The sequence below is a fragment of the Nicotiana tabacum genome, chromosome 17, assembly GCF_000715075.1.
Source record: "Nicotiana tabacum cultivar K326 chromosome 17, ASM71507v2, whole genome shotgun sequence".
Taxonomy (NCBI): domain Eukaryota; kingdom Viridiplantae; phylum Streptophyta; class Magnoliopsida; order Solanales; family Solanaceae; genus Nicotiana; species Nicotiana tabacum.
The window spans coordinates 114,911,015-114,938,031 of record NC_134096.1 but is presented as its reverse complement, the minus strand read 5'-3'; the positions used below and the strand labels follow the sequence as shown (position 1 = coordinate 114,938,031).

Genomic DNA, 27,017 nt, shown 5'->3' with positions numbered 1-27,017 from the left:
GTACCGGGATTTGAGGAAGCACTATTGGTGGAGGCGGATGAAGAAGGATATTGTTAGGTTTGTTGCTCGGTGTCTCAACTGTCTGTAGGTTAAGTATGAGCATCAAAGACCGGGTGGCTTGCTTCAGAGATTAGAGATCCTAGAGTGGAAGTGGGAGTGGATCACCATGGACTTTGTAGTTGGGCTCCCACGGACTTCGAGGAAGTTCGACGCTATTTGGGTTATTGTGGATCGGCTGACCAAGTCCGCGCACTTCATTACAGTTGGTACTATTTACTTTTCAGAGCGGTTGGCTGAGATTTACATCCGAGAGATCGTTCTCCTGCATGGTGTCCCAGTTTCCATCATTTCAGATAGGGGTACTCAATTCACATCGTAGTTTTGGGGGGCCGTGCAACGAGAGTTGGGTACTCAGGCTGAGTTGAGCATAACTTTTCACCCTCAGACGGACGGGCAGTCCGAGCGCACTATTCAGATATTGGAGGACATGTTGCGTGCTTGTGTCATTGACTTTGGGGTTTCATGGGACCAGTTTCTGCCACTCGCGGAGTTTGCCTATAGCAACAGTTATCATTCGAGTATTCAAATGGCTCCGTATAAGGCTTTATATGGGAGGAGGTGTAGATCTCCGGTTGGGTGGTTTGAGCCAGGAGAGGCTAGGCTCTTAGGTACAGATTTGGTCCAGGATGCATTAGATAAGGTGAAATTGATTCAGAAGCGGCTTCGCACGACGCAGTCTAGGCAGAAGAGCTACGCTGATAGGAAGGTCCGTGATGTGTCTTTTATGGTTGGGGAGAAGGTCTTGCTGAAGGTATCACCCATGAAGGGTGTTATGAGGTTTGGGAAGAGGGGCAAGTTGAGCCCCCGGTTTATTGGGCCTTTTGAGGTGCTTCAGAGAATAGGAGAGGTGGCTTATAAGCTTGCCTTGCCACCCATCTTGTCGAGTATGCATCCAGTGTTTCATGTTTTCATGCTCCGAAAGTATATTGGAGATCCGTCCCATGTTTTGGATTGCAGCACGGTTCAGTTGGAGGGTGATATGACTTATGATGTGGTGCCGGTGGTTATTTTGGATCGGAAGGTTCGAAGGTTGAGGCCAAAGGATATAGCTTCAGTGAAGGTGCAATGGAGAGGTTATCCTGTGGAGGAGTCCACCTGGGAGACCGAGCGGGAGATGCGGAGCAGATATCCATGCCTATTTGAGACTCCAAGTGTGTTTCTAAACCCGTTCGAGGACGAACGAATGTTTAAGAGGGGGAGGATGTAACGACCCCGCCAGTCGTTTCGAGAGTTATAGCCCCGTTTTCCCTGTTTCTACTTCTTTTTGTGTTATTCAGCTATATTATGTTATATCGGGTTAGTTGGTTCGGGACTGGAGTGGTTTCAGAGTGAATTGAGACACTTAGTCTCTTAAGTAGAAACTTAAGTTGGAAAAGTCAACATGATGTTGACCTATGTGTTAACGATCTCAGATTTGAATTCTGATGGTTCCGTTAGCTCTTTTAGGTGATTTTGGACTTAGGAGTGCGTCCGGAATGTGATTTGGAGGTCCGTGGTAGAATTAGGTTTGAATAGGCGAAATTGGAAATTTTAGCGATTTCGGTCGGCTGTGGGAAATTTGATATCGAGGTCGGAATGGAATTCCGAAAGTTGGAGTAGGTTCGTAGTGTCATTTGTGATGTGTGTGAAAAATTTGAGGTCATTCGAACGTGGTTTGGTTGGTTTCGGCATCGGTTGCCGAATTTGGAAATTTAGAAGTTCTTAGGCTTGAATTTGAGGATAATTTTGTGTTTGAATGTTGTATTAAGTGATTCGAAGGTTCGACTAAGTTTGTATGTTGATATATGACTTGTTGGTATTTTTGGTTGAGGTCCCGAGGGCTACGGGGTGATTCCGTGTGGTTAACGGATTTGTCATAGTTGGAAAATGCAGGTGAAGCTGCTGCTACTGCTATTTTCACACCTGCAGAAGAAAGCCTCGCAGGTGCGAGGCCGCTGGTGTGCGTGGGGAGTGCGCAGATGTGGGCGATGCTGGGCTAGGCAGGTTTCGCAGGTGCGAGTTGGAGGTCGCATCTGCAAGCCCGCAGGTGCGTAACCTGGGGCGCAGATGCGGAAAGGGCAATACTGGGCAGGCTTCGTAGAAGCGGAGGAAACGCGCAGATGCGCTTTCGCAGGTGTGACGTGTTTGCCGTAAATGCGGAGTCTGGGCGCATAAGTGAGTTGCGCAGGTGCGGCTCCTTGGACCGCAAGTGCGAGAAAATGGCCACAGGTGCAAGAAGCCTGGGAAGAGGGTACATATTGCACACTTCGCGAATTTTTGGGCATTCTTCACGATTTCTATTCGGATTTGGAGCTTTTTGGAGAGTTTTGAAGAGGTAATCAAGGGGTTTTCATTGAGGTAAGTTACTTGAGCCTAATATTCGTATATATGGTGATTTTCCCGTTGTTTAATCATTGTAATTAGTGAAAATGAGGGGTTAGGGTTTGGAATTTTTGGAGAGTAATTTAAGGATTTGAAGGACCAAACAATGTTGGATTTTGATGAATTTGGTATGGTTAGACTCGTGAGTGAATGAGCTTTTTAGTTTTGTGAATTTGTCAGATTTCGAGACGTGTGCCCAGGGGCCGGGTTTGAGTAAATTTTGGGTTTTGGTCTAATTTTGTAGCTTTTCTTGTGGAATTCGTTCCATTAGCGTATATTGATGGAATTGTAATGATTGTGGTTAGATTTGGAGCATTTGGAGGTCGAGTCCAGAGGCAAGAGCTTTGCGGGGTAAAGATTTGACCGATTTGAGGTAAGTAACGCTTGTAAATCTAGTCATGAGGGTACGAAACCCCGGATTTTGTATCATTCTACTATTTTTAGTGACACACATGCTAGGTGACGGGCGTGTGGGCATGCATTGTTGGGGATTGTGACTTGGTCCGTCCTGTAGCAACTACAAAGTTGCATACTTTGTTGAAACTATATGATACTTATATATTTTAGAAAGAATTTCTGTAAATTAGGCTGAATGCCATGTTTGGGCCTTGCGCCAGTGCTGTTTGGACCCTTAGGGGCTTTTTCTTACTATACTCTCATTGTCTTAGATTGAAATCTATAACTCAGTTTTATGACTCTATTTTGATGCATATAAATGTTTTGGGCTGAAAGCCTTGTTTTACTAAAATGCCCGAGTGGCTTGAGAGGTTTATGACTGAGTGAGGCCGAGGGCCTGATTTGTAAGGATGAGTGTGGATCGGGGATGCCCGCCTGCAACATACTTTATTATTATAGCACGTGAGTCGTCCGTGCTGCACGTGAGTTGTCCGTGCAGATTATAGCGCTTGGGCTGAAGGAGCCCCTCCGGAGTCTGTACACATCCCCAGTGAGCGCAGGTACCTACTGAGTGCGAGTGCCGAGTGACTGGGAGGCATGAGTGATTGTGAGGTATGTCCGAGTGGCAAGAGTTATTGTGAGGTATGCCCGAGTGGCAAGAGTGATTGTGAGGTATGCCCGAGTGGCACGAGTGACTGTGAGGTTTGCCCGAGGGGCTGTTTATGATTTCATCATTGTTTTGCTCACCTTTGCATTGGGCCTTTGTTTGAAAAACTGTTGGAAACATATCTTTAAATGATTTTTACTGGCTCCGGGTTTAAATGAGATGATTTGATTCAAACACTGATTTTTAAAGCATTTGCACTTTATTGAGATTTCATGATATGAACGTTATATGCTTTATTGCTCGTCACTACCCTTCACTTTGTGTGCAAATTCAGGTGCAGCTGGACACAGTAGCTGTTATTGATTGTTCTAGTTGCAGATTTTTCTTGGAGATAGCAAGGTAGCTGTTTGGCGATCGCAACCCCTGCTCTTCTCCCTCTTGTCTTCCTCTAGTTGTAATTAGCTATTTTCTAGGCTGAATTAGCCTTGATATTGTTAGACGGATTGTAGTAGATGCTCATGACTAGTGACACCCCGATGTCGGGCTTTTTCCTTCCGCACTTTTATTTTGATTTGAACTCCCTTACGAAGGTTTTTATGTTAAATAACATTGAAATTATCTTTGAAATGAAAACATCGGTTTGTTTTGGAAATGAGTCGGTTCATCTAGTTCCACGATAGGCGCCATCATGACAGAGGTTAGTTTGGGTCGTGACAAATACCCATAGTACGGAGGATACGGTAACATTACTTGAGAAAACCCTGAGCATCCTCTGAAGCCAAACCACTGAAAGTAGGAGGGTGATACTTTTTGTACCTCTCGAGCCTGAGTTGCTCCCCCTCCGAAACTGTTGCTCTAGCCTCGGGCCGAACTGGAACAACTGGCTACACTGGTATAACCTCTGGGGCATGGTCAACTTGGGCCTGTGGCTCTGGGGTACGGGCGGTGGGATTCTGTGCTCCTCCTCCGGCCTGAGATATGGAAGGAGCAAGTGGAATTAACCCTGCCTGAGCTAGAGTGCCAAACATTCTTAAAAACTGGGCAAGAGTCTCCTGAAGTGCAGGAGTAGTAACAGGCATCTCAGGTGCCTGTTCTCCAACTGGAGCTACTAGTGGTTCCTCTGCAGCAGCTCGTGCGGGTGCTCTGGCTGTACCATATGGTCTTCCTCGGCCTCTGGCTCGGCCTTTACCCCGGCACCGGCCTCTTGCGGGTCCAAAAGGGGGTGTGGGTGTCTGATCATCGGATCCAGTTGTGCGTGTCCTCACCATATGTGAGAGAATAGAAAGACAATGGTTTAGAACTTCGGAGTTAACAAATGCGCACGATAAGGAATCAAAGAAGTGAACATTTTCCTAACAGTTACATAGCCTCCCGAAAATAAGTATAGACGTCTCCGTACCGATCCGGGAGACTCTACTAAACCTTCTTGTGACTCATAACACCTATGAACCTAAAGTTCTGATACCAACTTATCACGACCCCAAATTCCCTCTGTAAGATGTCGTGATGGCACCTAGTCTTTAAGACTAGGTAAGCCTATCAATTATGCGAAATACAAAACTCAAACTCAAATCTCAACATATAAAATAAATCAAACTGCGATTCAAATAGTTACAACTTCCAAAATCCAGTAGAAATAAGTCACAAGCTTCTAAGAATTTATTCTAAGTGTCTCTATACATCAAAATATAAAGAGATTAAGGAAAACAACACAATAAGGATAGAAGGGGACTTTGAGGTCTGCGGACGCTGACAGATATACCTTGAAGTCTCCACGTGCAGCTAGTTCCCTGATACCTGGTCTGATAGGAAGTACCTGAATCTGCACAAAAAGATGTGCAGAAGTGTAGTATGAGTACACCACACTGGTACCCAGTAAGTGCCAAGCCTAACCTCGGTAGAGTAGTGACAAGGTCAGGTTAGGCCCTACTGGAATAATGAAAGACAGGGAGAAAAGTTTAACAATGTAATAACAATAATAACAATGTGGATAAATCAAGTAAGTAGTATGTCACAATTTAACTACACAGAATAAGGGCAATTAACACCTCGCGGAAGGAAAACAGAAATTTAAAACTTTAAGGATAACAAAAAAAATAACCAAAAACAATGCAGCCATAAAGAAATATCAACAAGGGAACTCCCGAGGTACCACCTCGTAGTTCCAAATCATAAATAAATTCAGAATATCTCATTTCCTTATATCACCGCAGGAGCCTTCACATTAAATTTTTAAAGAAAATATTTTTTCCGAAATAGCATCCCGCTTATGCGGTCTAGTATGCGGTTGTATAACGCTTGTGCGGGCCGCGTAATGACCCCATAAGTTCAAGAAAGGGTTCTGCGAGAGCACTTTTGCGGCATAGTCTGCGATCGCATAATCAACACGTGGACCGCATAAGCGATAAACAACTGGGCAATTGGGCGTGCAACTATGCGGTGGATTTGCATTTATGCGGACCGCGAACGTGATCTGTGACCCATTCTACGGTCGCAGATGTGATCTGCAGGGGTATTTTTGCCATATTTTGACCCCGATTTTTATCCCATTATAAATAGAATAAATATATGAGAGACTTGATTAAAAGAAAAATATAGGGAGAGCGGGTTGCACGCTGCAACAGAATTGAATGTGAATATATTGTGAGAGCGGGTTGCACGCTGCAACAGAATTGATTGAAATAATAATGGATTATGAATGCTGAGTTGGCGTCAATTACTATAAATGAGTTACCTGATTGATTTCTATTATTTGTTATTGTTATTAATATTGCGTATATGTTAATGTAAGTGAACCGCCTTAGCCTTGTCACTACTTTGTCGAGGTTAGGCTCAGCACTTACCAGTACATGGGGTCGCTTGTACTGATACTACAATCTGCACTTCTTGTGCAGATTTTGGAGTTGGTCCCAACGGCGTACCATAGACTTGCTCGGATTTCAGCTACCAGAGGTGACTTGAGGTATAACTGCATGGCGTCCGTAGTTCTGAAGTCCCCGTCTATTTTACTTTAGCTGTGTGTTTATTTCCAGACAACTTTATTTTATTCAGCCCTTTATTTGTATTTATTCTAGAAGCTCGTGCACTTGTGACACAAATTCTGGGATGGTATTTAGACACCGTTGTTAATATGGATTATTTCACTATGTTTCAAACTTTGCTTCCGCTTTTGTTTTCTTGATTTTTAATAATTTAAAATTGGTTTAAAAATTTGTTAATATTATTCTAACGTTATTCTAACGTCGGTTTGCCTAGCAAGTGAAATGTTAGGCGCCATCACGGTCTGAAGGAGGGAATTTCGGGTCGTGACAGTTGGTATGAGAGCATTAGGTTACATAGGTCTCACGAGTTGGATTCGGCAGTGCTCCTTTTGGGGGTCAGTTCCAGCACGGTAGAGTTCGTCATTTCAGACAGGCTCAGTCAGCTCGGCCATTTCATCGGGGTGCATCATTTGGCCATGGTTCTCACAGTTCTCATTAGGGCCACTCATCACTTAGTACCCTTCTAGCTCAGAGTTCGCCCCGTGCTCCACCTGTTCAGGGCTCTTCCATGCCAGGTTCTTCTACCATTCATCCCGGTGCTAGGGGTTCCCTTCAGCTTCCACCACCAGCACCAGGGAGTTGTTTTGAGTGTGGGGAGCTTGGGAATATGTGGAGGCAGTGTCCTTGTCGTCATAGAGGTCTATCTCAGTAGAGGAGTCAGCCTTCGACTACAACACCAGTTACCTCACCACCCGCCCAGTCAGCTCGGGGTGGAGGTGAGTCAGCTAGGGGTCGCCCTATAGGGGGAGGCAGATCAGGGGGTGGTCAGGCCCGTTTCTATGCTCTCCCTGCCAGACCAGATGCTATTGCTTCAGATGCTGTGATTACATGTCTCAGTTTGTCACAGAGATGCCTCAGTATTATTTGACCCTGGTTCCACGTATTCATATGTTTCCTCGTATTTTGCCCATTTTCTGGATATGCCCTGTGAGCATTTAGTTTCATCTGTACATGTATCTACTCTTGTGGGCGATACTATTATTGTGGACCGCGTATATCGGTCATGTGTGGTGACTATTAGGGGTCTGGAGACCCGAGTGGATCTATTGTTGCTCAGTATGGTTGACTTTAATGTGATATTGGGTATGGATTGGTTATCTCCATGTCATGTTGTTATATATTGTCACGCTAAGATAGTGACGTTGGCTATGCCGGGAATTTTGAGGGTTGAGTGGAGCGGTTCTGTAGATTATGTACCAAGTAGGGTGATTTCATATTTGAAGGCTCAGCACATGGTTGAGAAGGGTTGCCTATCTTATTTGGCTTTTGTGAGGGATGTTAATGCAGAGACTCCTGTCATTGATTTTGTTCCGGTGGTACGTGATTTTCCGGATGTGTTTCCTACAGACCTGTCGGGCATGCCGCCTGACAGAGATATTGACTTTGGTATTGATTTGGTGCCGGGCACTCAGACCATTTATATTCCACTGTATCGTATGGAACTGGAAAAGTTGAAGGAATTGAAAGAATAGCTTCAAGAACTCCTTGATAAGGGATTTATTCGGCCTAGTGTGTCACCTTGGGGTGCACCGGTTCTATTTATGAAAAAGAAGGATGGTTCCATGAGAATATGTATTGATTACAGGCAGTTGAACAAGGTCACAGTAAAGAACAAGTATCTTTTGCCTCATATTGATGATTTATTCGACCAGCTTCAGGGAGCGAGGGTGTTCTCCAAGATTGATTTGATGTCCGGTTATCATCATCTAAAGATTTGGGATTCAGATATTCTTAAGACAGCTTTTTTTAGCCACCTTTATCACACCGCATGACTTCTAGTAGTTCCCCTACTAGCCATGCGTATCAAGCCACCCTTATCTCACAGCATGCGTTTCAACACCTAGACCTTATACCACCGCATGCGTATCAATATCACAATATATCACAATTTGCACCTCAAATGCCCAAATATTTCAACTTGCCAAAATAAATCAACAACAATATTTTTTCACAATAAAGAGCTCACGACTCATGCCAAAATAAATCAACAATAATATTTTCCATAATAAAGAACTCACGGCTCCATCACAATGAGTACAAAAATCTCACAAAATATTCAGCAAAAATACAACAACAACAGCAACAACAACAATAACAACCCAGTAGAATCCCACTAATGGGGTCTGGGGAGGGTAGTGTATACGTAGACCTTACCCCTACCCCAAAGGAGTAGAGAGGCTGTTTCCGAAAGACCCTCGGTTCAAGAAAATAAAAAGACAAAATGACAAGAGGAGACAACATTAGTATCACCACAACAATCATAGAAAAAAATAGGAACACCATGAAATGCAGAAGAAAGATGCAAAGCAAAAACGATAGTTAGTAAATAGGACATACACTGAAAAGCGAAGTAGTAAAACACAACATTGTCACTAGCTACCCTAGAATAAAACCCTACGTGGCCAGTCCCACAATGGTACGAAGTAAGTCAAGACTCAACTACATCCTAACCTACAACTCTAATACTCGACCTCCACATCTTCCTATAATATATCACAAATATAACAAATTGTCTAAATATCAAATTTTTAAATGTAAAATACTTTATTTTTAATAATATTTAAATTAAGAATTCCATCCTTCAAGTCCGTTCTTATTCGCCCTGGTGATGGACGCGTTAACACACCATATTCAAGGGGATGTGCCATGGTGCATGCTATTTGCCGATGACATAGTTTTGATTGATGAGTCGCGAGCCGGTGTTAACGAGAGGCTGGAGGTTTGGAAACATGCTGTTGAGTCTAAGGGTTTCAAGCTGAGTAGGACGAAGACGGAATACCTGGAGTGTAAGTTCAGCACTAAGCCAGGGGAAGAGGGCGTGGATGTGAGGCTTGATTCGCAGGTCATCCCGAGTAGAGGCAGCTTCAAGTACCTTGGTTCGGTTATCCAGGGGGAGGGGAGATCGACGAGGATGTCACACACTGTATTGGGGTAGGATGGATGAAGTGGAGGTTAGCATCTGGAGTCCTGTGTGATAAGAGAGTGCCACCGATACTCAAAGGTAAGTTTTATAAAGCAATGGTTAGACCGGCCATGATGTATGGGGCTGAGTGTTGGCCCGTTAAGAACTCACATATACAGAAGATGAAAGTAGCAGAAATGAGGATGTTGCGGTGGATGTGCGGGCACACTAGGATAGATAAGATTAGGAATGATGATATCCGGAAGAAGGTACATGTGGCTTCCATTAATGATGATGAATATATTAATGCGAAAATATATTAATGATGATGAATATAACAGAATAAAATAATTTAATTAATATGCAACCGTGCTCTACACAATTTAAAGACATAATCTTCCACATTTAGCCCGTGTACACACTCATCACATCGTGTACATGACTTTCAACACATCAACATTTTCATATCAATACCAATCCTAAGGGAAATTTCCCCCACACAAGGTTAGACAAGTCACTTACTTCAAACCACGCTTAATCAGTTAAGTAGTATGCCTTTTCCTCAATTTTTCGACTCCGATCGACTCAAATCTAGTCATAATTAATTCGATTCAATCAATATAAATTATAGGAATAAATTCCATATGAAAATATAATTTTTCTAACAAAATCCAAAATTTAACCCAAAAATCGTCCATGGGGCCCATGCCTCAGAATCCGACGAAACTTATAAAATCCGATAACTCATTCAATTACGAGTCCAACCATACTAGTTTCACTCAAATCTGACTCCGAATCGACATTGAAATCTCAAAAAATTATTTTATGAAATTTCTATAATTTTCCCCAAATTTCCATATTAAAACACTAATTAAATGATGAAAACATTGATATATTCGTGTATATTGACCAAATCCGAGTTAGAATCACTTACCCCAATATTTTTCCTTGAAAATCTCTTAAATATCGCCTCTCCCAATGCTCCAATTTGTCAAAAATGAAAAATGGGACGAAGCCCCCGTTTTATAACTTAAAGTCTCTATCTAGGCGCTGCCCTCGATTTCGTGACCTCGATTTTCTCACCTCGATTTCCTGACCTCGATTTTGACCTCGATTTTTGACATCGATTTTGACCTCGATTTCTTATATCACCGCGGGAGCCTTCACATTAAACTTTTTAAGAAAACATTTTTTCCGAAATTGTATCCCGCGTTTTAGCTACCTTTATCACACCGTATGACTTCTAGTAGTTCCCCTACTAGCCACGCGTATCAAGCCACCCTTATCTCACAGCATGCGTTTCATCACTCAGACCTTAGACCACCGCATGCGTATCAATATCACAATATATCATAATTTGCACCTCAAGTGACCAAATATTTCAATTGCCAAAATAAATCAACAACAATATTTTTTCACAATAAAGAGCTCACGGCTCATTCCAAAATAAATCAACAACAATATTTTCCATAATAAAGAGTTTACGGCTCCATCACAATGAGTACGAAAATCTCACAAAATATTTAGCAAAAATAATATTTCACAAATTTAACACCTTGTCTAAATATCAAAATTTTAATGTAAAATACTTTATTTTTAATAATATTTAAATTAAGAAATTCATCCTTCAAGTAATGCACAGAACAAAAGAAACAGAGTTTCAGCTGAACAGGTAAAACACTTTGCACGAACAGGTCAGACAAATTTAAAATACGAAAATATATTAATGATGATGAATATCACAGAATAAAATAATTTTATTAATATGCAACAATGCTCTACACAATTTAAAGACATAATCTTCCATATTTAGCCAGTGTATACACTCGTCACCTTGTGTACACGACTTTCAACACATCAACATTTTCATATCAATACCAATCCTAAGGGAAGTTTTCCCCACACAAGGTTAGACAAGTCACTTACCTCAAACCACGCTCAATCAGTCAAGTAGTATGCCTTTTCCTCGATTTTTCTACTTCGATCGGCTTGAATCTAGTCATAATTAATTCGATTCAATCAATACAATTATAGGAATAAATTCCATATGAAAATACAATTTTTCTAACAAAATCCAAAATTTAACCCAAAAATCGTCCATGGGGCCCATGCCTCAGAATCCGACGAAACTCATAAAATCCGATAACTCATTCAATTACGAGTCCAACCATACTAGTTTCACTCAAATCCGACTCCGAAATCTCAAAAATTCGTTTTATGAGATTTCTAAATTGTTTCCCAAATTTCCATCTTAAAACACTAATTAAATGATAAAAACAATAATATATTCGTGTATATTGACCAAATCCGAGTTTGAATCACTTACCCCCAATGTTTTTGCATGAAAGTCTCTCAAAAATTGCCTCTCCCAAAGCTCCAATTTGTCAAAAATGAAAAATGGGACGAAACCCCCGATTTATAACTTAAGTCTTTGTCGAGGCGCTGCCCTCGATTTCCTGACCTCAATTTTCTGACCTCGATTTCCTGACCTGGATTTCCTGACCTCGATTTTGACCTCGATATTTGATCTGGATTACTTATATCACCGCGAGAGCCTTCACATTAAAGTTTTAAAGAAAACATTTTTTTCGAAATAGCGTCCCGCGTTTTAGCCACCTTTATTACACCGCATGACTTTTAGTAGTTCCCCTACTAGCCACGCGTATCAAGCCACCCTTATCTCACCGCATGCGTTTCCACACCCAGACCTTATACTACCACATGCGTATCAATATCGCAATATATCATAATTTGCACCTCAAGTGCCCAAATATTTCAACTTGCCAAAATAAATCAACAACAATATTTTTTCACAATAAAGAGCTCACAGCTCATGCCAAAATAAATCAACAACAATATTTTCCATATTAAAGAGCTCATGGCTCCATCACAATGAGTACGAAAATCTCACAAAATATTCAGCAAAAATAATATTTCACAAAATTTAACACATTGTGTAAATAATAAATTTTTAAATGTAAAATACTTTATTTTTAATAATATTTAAATTAAGAAATCTATCCTTCAAGTAATGCACATAACAAAAGAAACAGAGTTTCAACTAAACAAGTAAAACACTTAGCAGGAACAGGCCAGACAAATTTAAAATACGAAAATATATTAATGATGATGAATATAACAAAATAAAATAATTTAATTAATATACAACAGTGCTCTACACAATTTAAAAATATAATCTTCCATATTTAGCCATTGTACACACTCGTCACCTCGTGTACACGACTTTCAACACATCAACATTTTCATATCAATACCAATCTTAAGGGAAATTTCCCCCACACAAGGTTTAGATAAGTTACTTATCTCAAACCACACTCAATCATTCAAGTAGTATGCCTTTTCCTCGATTGTTTGACTCTGATCGACTCAAATCTAGTCATAATTAATTCGATTCAATCAATACAAATTATAGGAATAAATTCCATATGAAAATATAAATTTTCTAACAAAATCTGAAATTTAACCCAAAAATCAATCGTGGGGCCCACGTCTCGAAATCCGACGAAACTCACAAAATTCGACAACCCATTCAATTACGAGTCCAACCATACTAGTTTCACTCAAATCCGACTCCGAAATCTCAAAAATTCGTTTTATGAGATTTCTAAATTTTTTCCCAAATGTCCATCTTAAAACACTAATTAAATGATGAAAACAATGATATATTCATGTATATTGATCAAATCCGAGTTAGAATCACTTACCCCAATATTTTTCCTTGAAAATCTCTCAGAAATCGCCTCTCCCAAAGCTCCAATTTGTCAAAAATAGAAAATGGGACGAAGCGCCCGTTTTATAACTTAAAGTCTCTGTCCAGGCGCTGACCTCGATTTCCTGACTTCGATTTCGTGACTTCGATTTCCTGACCTCGATTTTGACCTCGATTTTTTACCTCGATTTTGACCTCGATTTTTGACAGATGAAGGAAACCAGATCAGCCAAAAACCAGCAAACTCAACTTCAACAGTCTCTCAACTTCAATTCTTGATCCGTTAACCATCCGAAACTCACCCGAGGCCCTTGGGACCTCAACCAAATACATCAACAAGTCCTAAAATATCATACGAACTTAGTTGAAATCTCAAATCACATAAAACAATATTAAAACCACGAATCATACCCCAATTCAAGCTTAAGGAACTTAAGAATTTCTAACTTCTACATTCGATGTCGAAACCTATCAAATCAAGTCCGATTGACCTAAAATTTTGCACACAAGTCATAAATGACATAACAGAGCTATGACAATTTTCAGAACTAGATTTCGATCCCGATATCAAAAAGTCAACTCCTCGGTCAAACTTCCCAAATATTCAACTTTCGCCATTTCAAGCCAAATTCCACTACGGACTTCCAAAAAATTTTCCGGACACGCTCGTAAGTCCAAAATCACCATACGGAGCTATTGGAATTACCAAAACTCTATTCCGGGGTTGTTTACACATAAGTGGACATCCGATCACTATTTCAACTTAAACTTTAAACCTTGGAACTAAGTATTCCAATTCATTCCAAAAACCTCACCGGATCCAAACTAATCACCCCCGACAAGTCACATAACAAATGTAAAGCATAAATTGAGCAGTAAATGGGGGAATGGGGCTACAACTCTCAAAACGACTGGTCGGGTCATTACAAAACTTGCTCATGCTATCATTTTGCACGAGTATCCATTGTTCATTGTTGATCATGTAGGATTTAGGAAGTTTGTTGCTAGTTTCCAACCGTTGTTCAAAATGGTGTCTAGGAACACAATCAAGAATGATATACTGAAGATTTTCGACAATTTGAAATCAATCTATGTTATTGGAAAAACTCACAAGTAAAATTGCAATAACAACTGATACGTGGACTTTGGACAACACCAAAAAAGGGTTCATGGCTATTACAACACATTTTATTGAAGATTCATGGAGACTTCAAAGCCATATTCTTAGATTTGTTTATGTTCCTGCTCCACATGATAAGGATACTTTGTGTAATGCGTTGCTTAATTGCTTGTTAGAGTGGAATCTTGAAAGAAGAATTTCAACAATTACAGTTGATAATTGTAGCACAAACAATGCTATGATAAAAACCTTGCTAGATGAGAAACTTTGTAAAAGGGATTTATTGTTGATGGGTCGAATGTTACATGTGCGATGTGCCGCACATATCTTGAATTTAATTGTGCAAGAAGGACTAAAGGTGATACAAGATAGTATTAATAATGTGCATGACAGTGTCTTATATTGGATAGGGTCTTCAGGCAGAATCGAAAGGCTTGAAGAAGCTGCACGATTGCTACATATTTCTTGTAACAAAAAGTTAAAGTATGATTGCCCTACTCGTTGGAACTTAACATATCTAATGTTGAGAACATCCCTAGAATACAAAGATGTGTTTATGAAGTTGAGCCTAAATGACCTTAGTTATCGTTGTTTTCCAACCGAAGGGCAATGGAGTGCAGCAAAAGAAGTTTGTGATACATTAAAGCTTTTCTACCATATCACTGAAGAATTCTCAAGGACTCAATATCCCACTTCTACTCAATATTTTTCTAAAGTTTGTGATATTAAACTAGAATTGGAAGCCTTGGTGAAAAGTTTAAATCCTTTGATTAGCTCTATGGCATCAGCAATTTTGTTGAAATTTAAGAAATATTGGGATGAAGTACATATTTTGATGGGTGTAACTGCTATCTTTGATCCGAGGTAAAAGATGAGGTTGGTGGAGTTCTATCTTACACATATTTATGGTGGAGAAGTTGCTTCAGATAAAATTCAAGAAGTTTGAAACTATTATGTTGATCTCTTTCAAGAATATAAGAGTAGAGGAGCTGAGTCATCCCAAGTATCTAGTTCTAGTGAAGTTGTTGGTCATGTTGAGGGTGAACGACTGTCTAGTTTTGATAGGTTTGTCGCGTCGAGTAGCTCGGACATGGACACAAGATCGGAATTGGATTCTTATTTAGAATAAAATGTGCTACCCCGCACACCATCATTTGACACTTTAAGTTGGTGGAAGACAAACGGAGAATCTGCATTTAGTACTAGTGGGAGATTGATTAGTCCACATCGTAGTAGACTGTCACGACCCAAAACTCTAACCTGTGGTGATGGCGCCTCTCGATGGTACTAGGCAAGCTGACCTTTCAAAATACTTCAATATTTCATAAAAAGGATAATTCAAAGCTTTTTCATACCAGAATCGGAGTTAAATTCAAAATAAAATGCGGAAAGATAGCCCCAAATATCGGGTGTCACCAAGTCATGAGCATCTAGATATCCAGTCTAATGAATACAACGTCTATGTATCAATACAGGAAAGAAAGAAAACATAGAAGGAGAGACAAGGTCTGCGGACGCTGGCAGCTACCTCGTAGTCTCTGGTACTCGATTGCGCACGAAATCAAAGACCTCCATGATCAAACACACCTAGATTTCCACATGAAGTGCAGGGTGTAGCATGAGTACATCCAACTCATCAAGTAACAGAAATAAATAAGGAACTGAGAAGTAGTGACGAGCTATACAATTACAGTCCATGTTTAATAATTCCAGCAAAGAATAGACATGCTTTCACATCCGGCAATTTAAGTCCAATCAGTTTTATACAATTAAAGTTCAGGTAATTCAAATATAAAATCTTTCAGGAATTTCACAACAATGACAGATAGCAACTAAGTGCATCAACAAATGAAAAAGCAAGTACAGCCTCTCAGGGCAACAATCACTCAACTCGTCACAACAGCTCAAATCACTCGGCTCTCAGCCCTCAGTACTCACACTCCATAGGTACCTGCGCTTACTAGGGGTGTGTAGACTCCGGAGGGGCTCCTTTCAGACCAAACGCTATATCCGCAAGGACAACTCACGTGCTATAGTATCAATATGTGGAGCCACACGGACAACTCACGTGCCATAGTATCAATACCTCAGAGACAGGCCCTTGGCCTCACTCAGTCATCAACCTCTCTAATCTCTCAGGCTCTAGGAAATCACAAAGACCGACCCAAACAAAGATAACATAGTGTATCAACAAGAATCAAGAAGAGGCTAAGATATGATATGCAAATAAAACCATGACTGAGAACAAGACAGCGATTAGCAAGTAATTCAACAAGTACGCGACCTCTGCGGGTCTCAATAGTAACATCACATAGCCTAAGCATGATTTCTAACATGATTTGCAGCCAAATTTCTATAACACAGGGAGAAAATATAGCTAGCAACAAGTTATTCAACTTTATAGTTTCACGGAATGGACCAAGTCCCAATTCATACGGTGCACGCCCACACACCTATCACCTAGCATGTGCATCACCTCCAAAATACTCACATAATCCAATAATCCGGGGTTTTATACCCTCATGACCAAATTTAAAATAGTAACTTACCTCAAACCGCGCAAAATCCTACTCCGCAATGCCTTTGCCCCTTGAATCAATCTCCAAACGCCCCGAATTTAGCCACAAGCAGTACGATATAATTAATATAGGCTAAAAGAATCAATTCCACAAGAAAAACATGAAATTATAAGCCAAAATCCGAAATCGGCTCAAACTCAACCCACAGGCCCACGTCTCGAAATCCGACAAAAGTTGCAAAACCTGAAAGCGCATTCACTTACGAGTCTAACCATACTAATTCATCAAAATCTGATATCATTTGGTCCTCCAAATCCCCAAAATCCGCTCTCCAATTCTCAAGCCCTAAACCCCCAAATTTCACTTCAAGATCTCGCTAATTAGGTGGGAAAATCAGTGGGGAATCAAGATTTATGATAAAAAATGAGTACAAGAAGCTTACCTCAATAATCCCCTCAAAACTCTTCTCCAAAATTGCCTAAGTCCGAGTCTCAAATGTTGAAATAAGACTAAAATCGCGAACCCTTGCTTTTAAACCTTATGCCCAGACTTTTCGCACCTGCGGCCATTTATCCGCACCTGCGGGGCCGCTTCTGCGGAAACATTCCCGCTCCTGCGGAAGTCACTTGTTCGCTGCCTCCTCTTCCGCGATCAAAGGACTGCATCTGCGCCTATCGCAGGTACGGGAAACCCATCGCTCCTGCGTTTCCATCTCGCTCCTGCGCCCACCTGCCTGCTCCTACGGCCATCGCATGTGCGGGAAAATCTTCGCACCTGCGACCTCTGCTCAACTCATCCTTCGCCGCTTCTGCAGGCTCCTTCCCCGCTTCTGCGGGCTCGCACCTACGGTGCCCACTCCACAGATGCGGTTACACCAGTAGCAGCAACACTTCAGCTGCTTCATTAACTCAAAAATCACGTCTGTTAACCATCCGAAATCAACCCGAGGTCCCCGGGACCTCAACCAAACATACCAACTAGTCATATGACCCAATTCGAACTTAGTCGAACCTTCAAATCACCCAAAACAACATCAAAACACCGATTACACATGGATTCAAGCCTAAAGAACTTCTAAACTTCCAAATTCCACAAACGACGTCGAAACCTATCAAACCACATCCGATTGACCTCAAATTTTGCACACAAGTCATATTCAACATTACGGACCTACTCCAACTTCCAGAATCTCAATCCGACCCCAATATCAAAAAGTCAGCCCCCCGGTCAAACTTTCCAAAAATTCAACTTTTGCTATTTCAAGCCTAAATTAGCTACAGACCTCAGATTCACAGTCCGGACACACTCCTAAGTTCAAAATCACCCAATGGGGCTAAGGAAACCGACGGAACTCCATTCTAGAGTTGTCTTCACATAATTCTGACTACGGTCAAACTTCTAAGACTTAAGCTTCCGTTTTAGGGACTAAGTGTCCCAAAACACTCTGAAACCAAAAATAAGACCTCCCGACAAGTCACATAAGCAGAAACAGATACGGGAAAAGCAGTAAATAGGGGATCGGGGCTAATACACTCAAAATGACCGGCCGGGTCGTTACATCCTCTCCCTCTTAAGACAATCGTTCATCCTCAAACAAGCATAGAGACATACCTGAAGTGGTGAAAAGATGAGGATAACGGCTGCGCATATCATGCTCGGTCTCCCAAGTCGCCTCCTCGACTGGCTGGCTCCTCCACTGAACCTTCACAGAAGAAATATTCTTTGACCTCAGCTTTCGGAGCTGCCTATCCAAGATTGCCACCGGCTCCTCAACATAAGATAAATCATTGTCCAACTGGACTGAGCTGATAACTAACATATGAGACGGATCACCGTGATACTTCCGGAGCATAGAAACATGGAATACTAGATGAACTCCTGCTAGACTGGGAGGCAAGGCAAGCTCATAAGCAACCTCCCCAACACGTCGCAATACCTCAAATAGACCAATGAACCTTAGGCTCAGCTTGCCCTTTTTCCCGAACCTCATAACACCCTTTATAGGCGAAACCCGGAGCAAGACCCTCTCTCCAACCATGAATGCAACATCGTGAACCTTCTGATCTGTATAACTCTTGTGTCCGGACTGGGCTGTGCGTAGTCTATCCTGAATCACCTTAACCTTCTCCGGAGCATCCTGAACCAAGTCTGTACCCAATAATCTAGCCTCACCCGGCTCAAACCAACCCACCGGAGACCTACACTGCCTACCATACAGAGTCTCATACAGTACCATCTAGATGCTCGACTAGTAACTGTTGTTGTAGGCAAACTCCTCTAGAGGAAAGAACTGATACCACAAAACCCCAAACTCCATCACATACGCACAGAGCATATCCTCTAATATCTGAATAGTTCGCTCGGACTGTCCGTCCGTCCGAGGCTGAAATGTCGTGCTCAACTCCACTCCAGTACCCAACTCATGCTGCACGACCCTCCAGAACCATAATGTAAATTGCATACCCCGGTCAGATATGATAGATACTGGTACGCCATGAAGCCTGACGATCTCGCAGATATACACTCGAGCCAGCTACTTGAAAGAATAGGTAGTCATCATAGGAATGAAATGAGCTGACTTGGTCAGCCTATCTACAATCACCCAAACTGCATCAAACTTTCGCTGAGTCCGTGGAAGCCCAACAATGAAATCCATAGTGATCTGCTCCCATTTCCACTCCGGAATCTCTAACTTCTGAAGCAACCCACCTGGTCGCTGATGCTCATACTTTACCTGCTGGCAATTTAGACACCGAGCTACATACTCCAATATGTCCTTCTTTATTCTCCTCTACCAGTAATGCTGTCTCAAGTCGTGATACATCTTCGCGGCACCTAGATAAATAGAATACCATGAACTGTGAGCCTCCTAGAGAATCAGCTCACGCAAACCATCTACATTAGGCACACATAGCCTGCCCTACATCCTCAATGCACCATCATCCCCAATAGTGACATTCTTAGCATCACCATGATAAACCGTGTCCTTAAGGACAAGCAGATGGGGGTCATCATACTGACGCTCCCTGATACGATCATAAAGAGAAGACCGAGAGACCACACAAGCTAATACTCGACTCAACTCAGAAACATCCAGTCTAACAAATTGGCTGGCTAAGGCCTGAACATCCAATGCCAATGGCCTCTCTGTTGCTGGAAGATATGCTAGGCTCCCCAAACTCTCTGCCCGGCGACTCAAGGCATCGGCCACCACATTGGCCTTCCCGAGATGGTATAAAATGGTGATATCATAGTCCTTAAGAAGCCTCAACCACCTTCTCTGACGCAAGTTAAGATCCTTCTATTTGAACAGATGCTACAAACTCCGATGATCAGTGTAAATCTCATAATAGACCCCATACAAATAGTGCTGCCAAATCTTCAAGACATGAACAATAGCTGCTAACTCAAGGTCTTGGACAGGATAGTTCTTCTCATGAGGATTCAACTGGCGCGAAGCATAAGCAATCACTCTACCCTCATATATCAGAACACACCCAATACCGATCCTCGAGGCATCACAATACCTTGTGTAAAAACAAGAAGCTGATCGTAGAACTAGAACTGGAGCCGTGGTCAAAGAAGTCTTGAGACACTCCTCCAACCACCTGAAAGGAGCACCCTTTTGGGTCAATTTAGTCAAGGGCGATGCAATAGATGAGAAGCCTTCCACAAAACGGTGGTAATAACCAGCCAAACCGAGAAAACTCTGAATCTCCGTGGCTGAGGACGGTCTGGGCCAACTCTGAACCGCCGTTATCTTCTTTGGGTCTACCTGAATACCCTCACTAGACACCATGTGTCCCAAGAACGCCACTGAACTGAGCCAAAACTCACACTTGGAGAACTTTGCATAAAGCTTCTCCTCCCTCAACCACTGTAACACAATCCTCAGATGTTGGGCATGTTTCTCCTGGCTACGAGAGTATACTAGGATGCCATCAATGAATACAATGGCGAACGAGTCAAGATAAGGCTGAAACACACTATTCATCAGATGCATGAACGTTGTTGGGGCGTTGGTCAGCCCAAACGACATCACAAGGAACTCATAATGGTCATATTGGGTCCGGAAAGCTGTCTTAAGAATATTCGAGCCTCGAATCTTCAGCTGGTGATACCCTTACCTCAAATCAATCTTGGAGAACACCCTCGCTCCCTGAAGTTGGTCAAACAAATCATCAATATGCGGAAAAGGATACTTGTTCTTGATTGTGACCTTGTTCAACTACTTGTAATCAATACACATTCTCATAGTACCATCCTTCTTCTTTACAAATAGAATCGGTGCACCCCAAGGTGACACTCTAGGCCAAATAAACCCCTTATCAAGGAGTTCCTGAAGCTGCTCCTTCAATTCCTTCAACTTTGCCGGTGCCATGTGATACGGTGGAATAGAAATGGGCTAAGTTCCCGGCACCAAATCAATACCGAAATCAATTTCCCTGTCGGGCGGCATGCCCAGTAGGTCTACAGGAAACACATCCGAAAAATCTCGCACCACAGGAACAGAATCAATAGTAGGGACCTCTGCACTAACATCCTTCACAAAAGCCAAATAGGATAGATAACCCTTCTCAACCATCTGCTGAGCCTTCAGGTATGAAATCACTCTACTTGGAACATAGTCTATAGAACCGCTCTACTCAATTCTCGGCAACCCCGACATCGCTAACGTTACGATCTTAGCATGACAATCTAAAAAGAATGACATGGAGACAACCAATCCATACCCAATATCATATCAAAATCGACCATACTAAGCAGCAAAAGATCTACTCTGGTCTCCAGACTCCCAATAGTCACCACACATGACCGATATACACGGTCCACAATGATAGTATCACCTACTGGAGTGGATACATGAACAGATAAAACTAGGGACTCACGTGGCATATCCATAAAATGAGCGAAATATGAAGACACATATGAATAAGTGGAACCAGGGTCAAATAATACAGAGGTATCTCTGTGGCAAACTAAGACAATACCTGTAATCACAGCATCTGAAGCAATGACATCTGGTCTGCCAGGAAAAGCATAGAAACGGGCCTAGCTGCCCCCTGATCGGCCTCCTCCTCTAGGGCGACCTCAAGCTGACTGAACCCTACCCCTAGCTGGCTGGGCGGGTGGTAGAGCTGCTGGTGCTGGTGCCATCGACTGAGTACTCTGCTGTGGAGCCCCACCCAACAACCTAGGGCAATCTCTCTTAATGTGACCAAAATCTCCGCACTCGAAACAACCCCTCCTCTGATGGAACTGCTGCTCCTGATGCCCAGAGGAACTACTCATGGAAACCTGAGCTGACGAGGCCTGGTGAGAACTCTGTGCCGATAGTGCACTAAATAAAGACTGGCCCTGTTGATGACTGTATGACCCGTGGCCAGATGATGCACCACAGTGAATTGGGCGAGCCATATGAGCATGTTTGAAAGGACGACCCCTACCATTGCGGAACTGCCCCCAGAAGGAACACCGCTGAAGCCACCCTGACCACGAGGCCTCTTGGCCTCCCTCTCAACCCGCTCCTGGATGCAAACCATCTCAATCTGACGAGAAATGTTGACAACCTCGTCGAAAGTAGCACCAGACTCTCTCTCTAGTCATAAGCAATCGCAGCTAACATGTGAGGCCATATATGAACCTCTTGATCCTCTCCCTGTCTGTGGGAACCAACCAGATAGCATGCCGGGCCAACTCTGAAAATCTCATCTCATGCTGTGTCACGGACATATCACCATGACGAAGCTGCTCGAACTACCTGCGCAACTCCTCTCTGCGGGACTGAGGCACGAACTTCTCAAGAAATAGACCAGAGAACTGCTGCCAGGTAAGGGGTGCTGTGCCGACCGGCCTATGCCTCTTGTACGCCTCCCACCAACTGAAGGCAGCCAACAGAACTGAAAAGTAGTGAACGAGACCCCACTGGCCTCTAAAATATATGCAGTACGGAGTATCCTCTGGCACCTATCCAAGAAGCCCTGTGCATCCTCTCCCTCGGCACCGCTAAAAGATGGAGGCTAGAGTCTCCCAGACCTCTCCAATCGACGCTACTTATCATCAGGTATGATAGGAACCACATAGTCCTGAGCAACTACAACCGGCTGAGCTGGTGGTGCCCCCGGTGTCTGGAATCCCTATACACCCTACTCTGGTGTGCGGGCGGCGGAAGTCTGAGCACCTTCCCCAGCTTGAGAAGTGGCTGCTGCGGCCGGAGCAGAGACCGCCTGAGCAAGACTGGTACACGCGGTCATGATCTGAGCTAAGGCCTCCTGAAGGCCTGGAATCACAATAGGCACAGGTGGTGCCTGAGCTGGTCCCATAGGCTCGTCCACAACTGGAGCCTCCTCCTGAACTGGGGCAACTAGTAGATCTGCAGGTGTTGCCCTAGTTGCGGTGCGAGCTGCACCTCTGCCCCTACCATGGCCTCTACCGCGACCTCGGCCTCTCGCAGCCCCGACTGGTGGTACTGGGGGCTATCCATCCTGCCCGGTAGTACGCGTCCTCACCATCTATGAGAGAATTAGAACAACAGAAATTTAGTTACCAAAATCAAAAGACTCGCATGACAGGAAATCAAGAATGTGAAATTTCCTAAGGGTTTGGCAGCCTCTCAAAGATAAGTACAGACATCTCCGTACCTATCTGCAAGACTCTACTAAACCTGCTCATGACTCATGAGACCTATGTAACCTAGGCTCTGATACCAATTTGTCACGACCCAAAACTCTAACCTGTCGTGATGGTGCCTATCGATGGTACTAGCTAAGCCAACCTTTCAAAATACTTCAATATTTCATTAAAAGGATAATTCAAAGCTTTTTCATACTAGAGACTTTTACAAAAATCGGAGTTAAATTCAAAATACAATGCGGAAAGATAGCACCAAACATCGGGGTGTCACCAAGTTATGAGCATCTAGATATCCAGTCTAATGAAAACAATGTCTAAGTATCAATACAGGAAAGAAAGAAAACATAGAAGGATAGACAAGGTCTGCGGATGCCGGCAGCTACCTCGTAGTCTCCGGTACTCGATCATGCACGAACACAATGACCTCCGTGATCAAACATACCTAGATCTGCACATGAAGTACAGGGTGTATCATGAGTACAACCAACTCATCAAGTAACATAAATAAATAAGGAACTGAGAAGAAGTGACGAGCTATACAATTACAATCCATTTTCAATAATTCCAGCAAAGAAAAGACATGCTTTCGCATCCGGCTGTTTAAGTCCAATCAATTTTATACAGTTAAAGTTCAGGTAATTCAGATATAAAATCTTTTAGGAATTTCACAACAATGACAGATAACAACTAAGTACATCAACAAATGAAAAAGAAAGTACAACCTCTCAGGGCAACAGTCACTCAACTCATCACAACAGCTCAAATATCTCGGCTCTCAGCCCTCAGTACTCACACTCAATAGGTACATGCGCACTGGGGTTGTTGTCACGACCCAAAATCTGACCTGTCGTGATGGCTCCTATCTCAAAACTAGGCAGGTTGATAATATCAATAACCCCCGATTTCCTTTAAGTTTGAAAAATATAATATTTAAATATAATACAAAATCCCTCAAATATTGATACGAACACTCCCCAAAACCTGGTGTCACTGAGTACATGGGCATCTAATATGAATACAAGTCTGGAAAATATGGTCTATGATAGTCTGAGACCAAATACAATAACAAGGAGATAGGGAAGGAGAGACAAGGTCTGCGAAACATGGCAACTACCTCTAAATATCCGAAAAATTAACTGTATGAGAGAATCAACACCCGCTATGTCCGGGAACACCTGGATCTGTACACAAAGTGCAGGGTGTAGTATGAGTACAACCAACTCAGCAAGTAACAATAATAAATAAGGAACTGAAGAAAATGACGAGCTACACAGTTACAGTTCATTTTTAGTAATTTCGGCAGAGAGCAGACATGCTTTCAATTCCAAAAGTTTTCAAATCAGTTTTATACAGTTGAAGTTCATGTAATCCGGATATAAAATCTTTCAGAGAATTTCACATCAATGACAGATAGCAACTAAGTGCAACAACAAATGAAAAGCAAGTACAGCCTCTCAGGGCAACAAATACTCAACTCGTCACAACAGCTCATCCACTCGACTCTCAGCCCTCAGCACTCCCACTCAATAGGTACCCGCGCTCACTGGGGGTGTACAAACTCCGGAGGGGCTCCTACAACCCAAGCGCTATAATCTGCACGAACAACTCACGCGTTGCACGGACAACTCACGTGCCATAGTATAAATATCTGGATCCGCACTGAAAACTCACGTACTATAGTATAATACAAGGATCCGCACGGACAACTCACGTGTTGCACGGACAACTCACGTGCTATAATATCCCACACGGACAACTCACGTGCTATAATATCCCGCACATACAACTCACGTGCTGTACGGATAACTCATGTGCTATAATATCCTCCTCACAATCAGGTCCTCGACCTCACTCAGTCATAAATCTCTCCAGTCTCTCGGGCTCTCAATAATCATGAAATCAACCCCAACAATAATGATATGATGCATAAATAATGAATAATAGAGACTGAGATAAAATAAACAAGTAAATTATGGCTGAGTACGAAACAACAATTACGCAGGTAGTTCAAGATCCCAAAAATACCAACATAAAACCTAAACATGATTTATAACATAATTTGCAGTCAAATCTCTATAACACAAGGAGAGCATATAGCTAGCAACAAGTTATACAACTTTACAGTTTCATGGAATGGACCAAGTCCCAATTCCTACGGTGCCCACTCACACGCCCGTTACCTAGCATGTGCGTCACCTCTAGAATACTCACGTAATCCAATAATCAGGGGTTTCATACCCTCAGGACCATATTTAAAACTGTTACTTACCTCAACTTGTGTAATTTCCTATTTCGCTATGCTTTTGCCTCGTGAATTGGCCTCCAAACGCCTCGAATCTAGCCACAAATAATTCGATTCAGTCAATAAAAATTATAGGAATTAATTCCATATGAAAATATAATTTTTTCATAAAAATCTAAAAATTCATCTAAAAATCGCCCGTGGGACCCACGTCTCGGAACCCGACAAAGGTTACAAAATATGAACGCCCATCCAATCATACAAATTTCACCAAATTCTGACATCAACTCGATCCTCAAATCTTCAATTAAAGTCTTCAACAAGCCCAATTCACCCATGATATCCCTTTTATCCCTAATAGATTTCATCCTTAGCCTTTAAGCCCCAATATAGGTTATATGATTCAATAGTTAATCATTATTAAGCTATTGAAGCACTAGAATCACCAACCATCCTAACAAGATTCAAAAATTCACTATTCATCTTCTTCTCCATTCAAGAACCCTAACTCACAATACCCATTTCAAGGATTAGCATAATTCTTCAACCAATTGGTACTTTCTACTTCACAATACATCCCAAATACTTAATCCATAGTTGTATTTTAAGTGTAGGGTGGAGAATTTACCTCTTGTAGCTCAAACCCTAAATTGAACCCTTTTGAATGATTCTTGAAGATTAGAGAAATTCCTATGAATTTCAATCTATGTAGATGTTAATACTACCATTAACTAGTGTTAATCCATTATAAAAATATCATAAAACTTACCTTTGATGTGTATTTGGGTTGAGGATGCTCCACCTTCTCTCTAGAACCCAAAACCCTACACAGATTGGCTACGCAGCTTAACCCTCCCCTCACTACCATACTGATTTTGCCTACGCAAATCTGCGTAGGCTACGCAAGACTCGCGTAGCTGTTCTGCCACTCTTTAGTAAAATAGTCATAACGTCTTGTAGAAATCTCCAAATGACGAACGGTTTGATGCGTTGGAAACTAGACTCAAAGAGATTTAATTTGATAGGTTATAAACTATATAAATCTTCATATCCTGAGAGTTATCTTCGTTTGAAGTTAGATCTTGTGCAAACTCACTTGAAACTTTATCCAATCATATAATTTTCAACTTGACTTAGACTTAGGGCTCTTCTTAGACCCTAAACTATTTTTAATGCACCTCATACATATATTATCATGATCAATTGATATCATTCAAATTACCAGTCTTGTTCATACCCGAATTGATATATTTAGCATCCGCCAATCTTCTTAATGGTCTTAAAACACTTAGAAAATTTTTCGGGGTGTTATAGGTGTGCAGACTCCGGAGGGGCTCCTTTCAGCCCAAGCGCTATATCCGCACGGATAACTCACGTGTTGCACGGACAACTCACGTGCGATAGTA

General features: G+C 42.1%; 1 protein-coding gene across 1 annotated transcript; it reads left to right on the top strand.

Annotated features, from left to right (window-relative positions):
* The first annotated feature begins 14,266 nt into the window (after window positions 1–14,266).
* LOC142172055 (zinc finger BED domain-containing protein RICESLEEPER 2-like) lies at window positions 14,267–15,085 on the top strand. The gene has a single exon (XM_075235814.1). The coding sequence runs from the start codon at window positions 14,267–14,269 to the stop codon at window positions 15,083–15,085; it is 819 nt and encodes a 272-aa protein (XP_075091915.1).
* Window positions 15,086–27,017: the final 11,932 nt, after the last annotated feature.

Coding starts and splice junctions, on each gene's coding strand:
- LOC142172055 (XM_075235814.1), top strand. CDS start 14,267: ATGGCTATTACAACACATTTTATTGAAGATTCATGGAGACTTCAAAGC.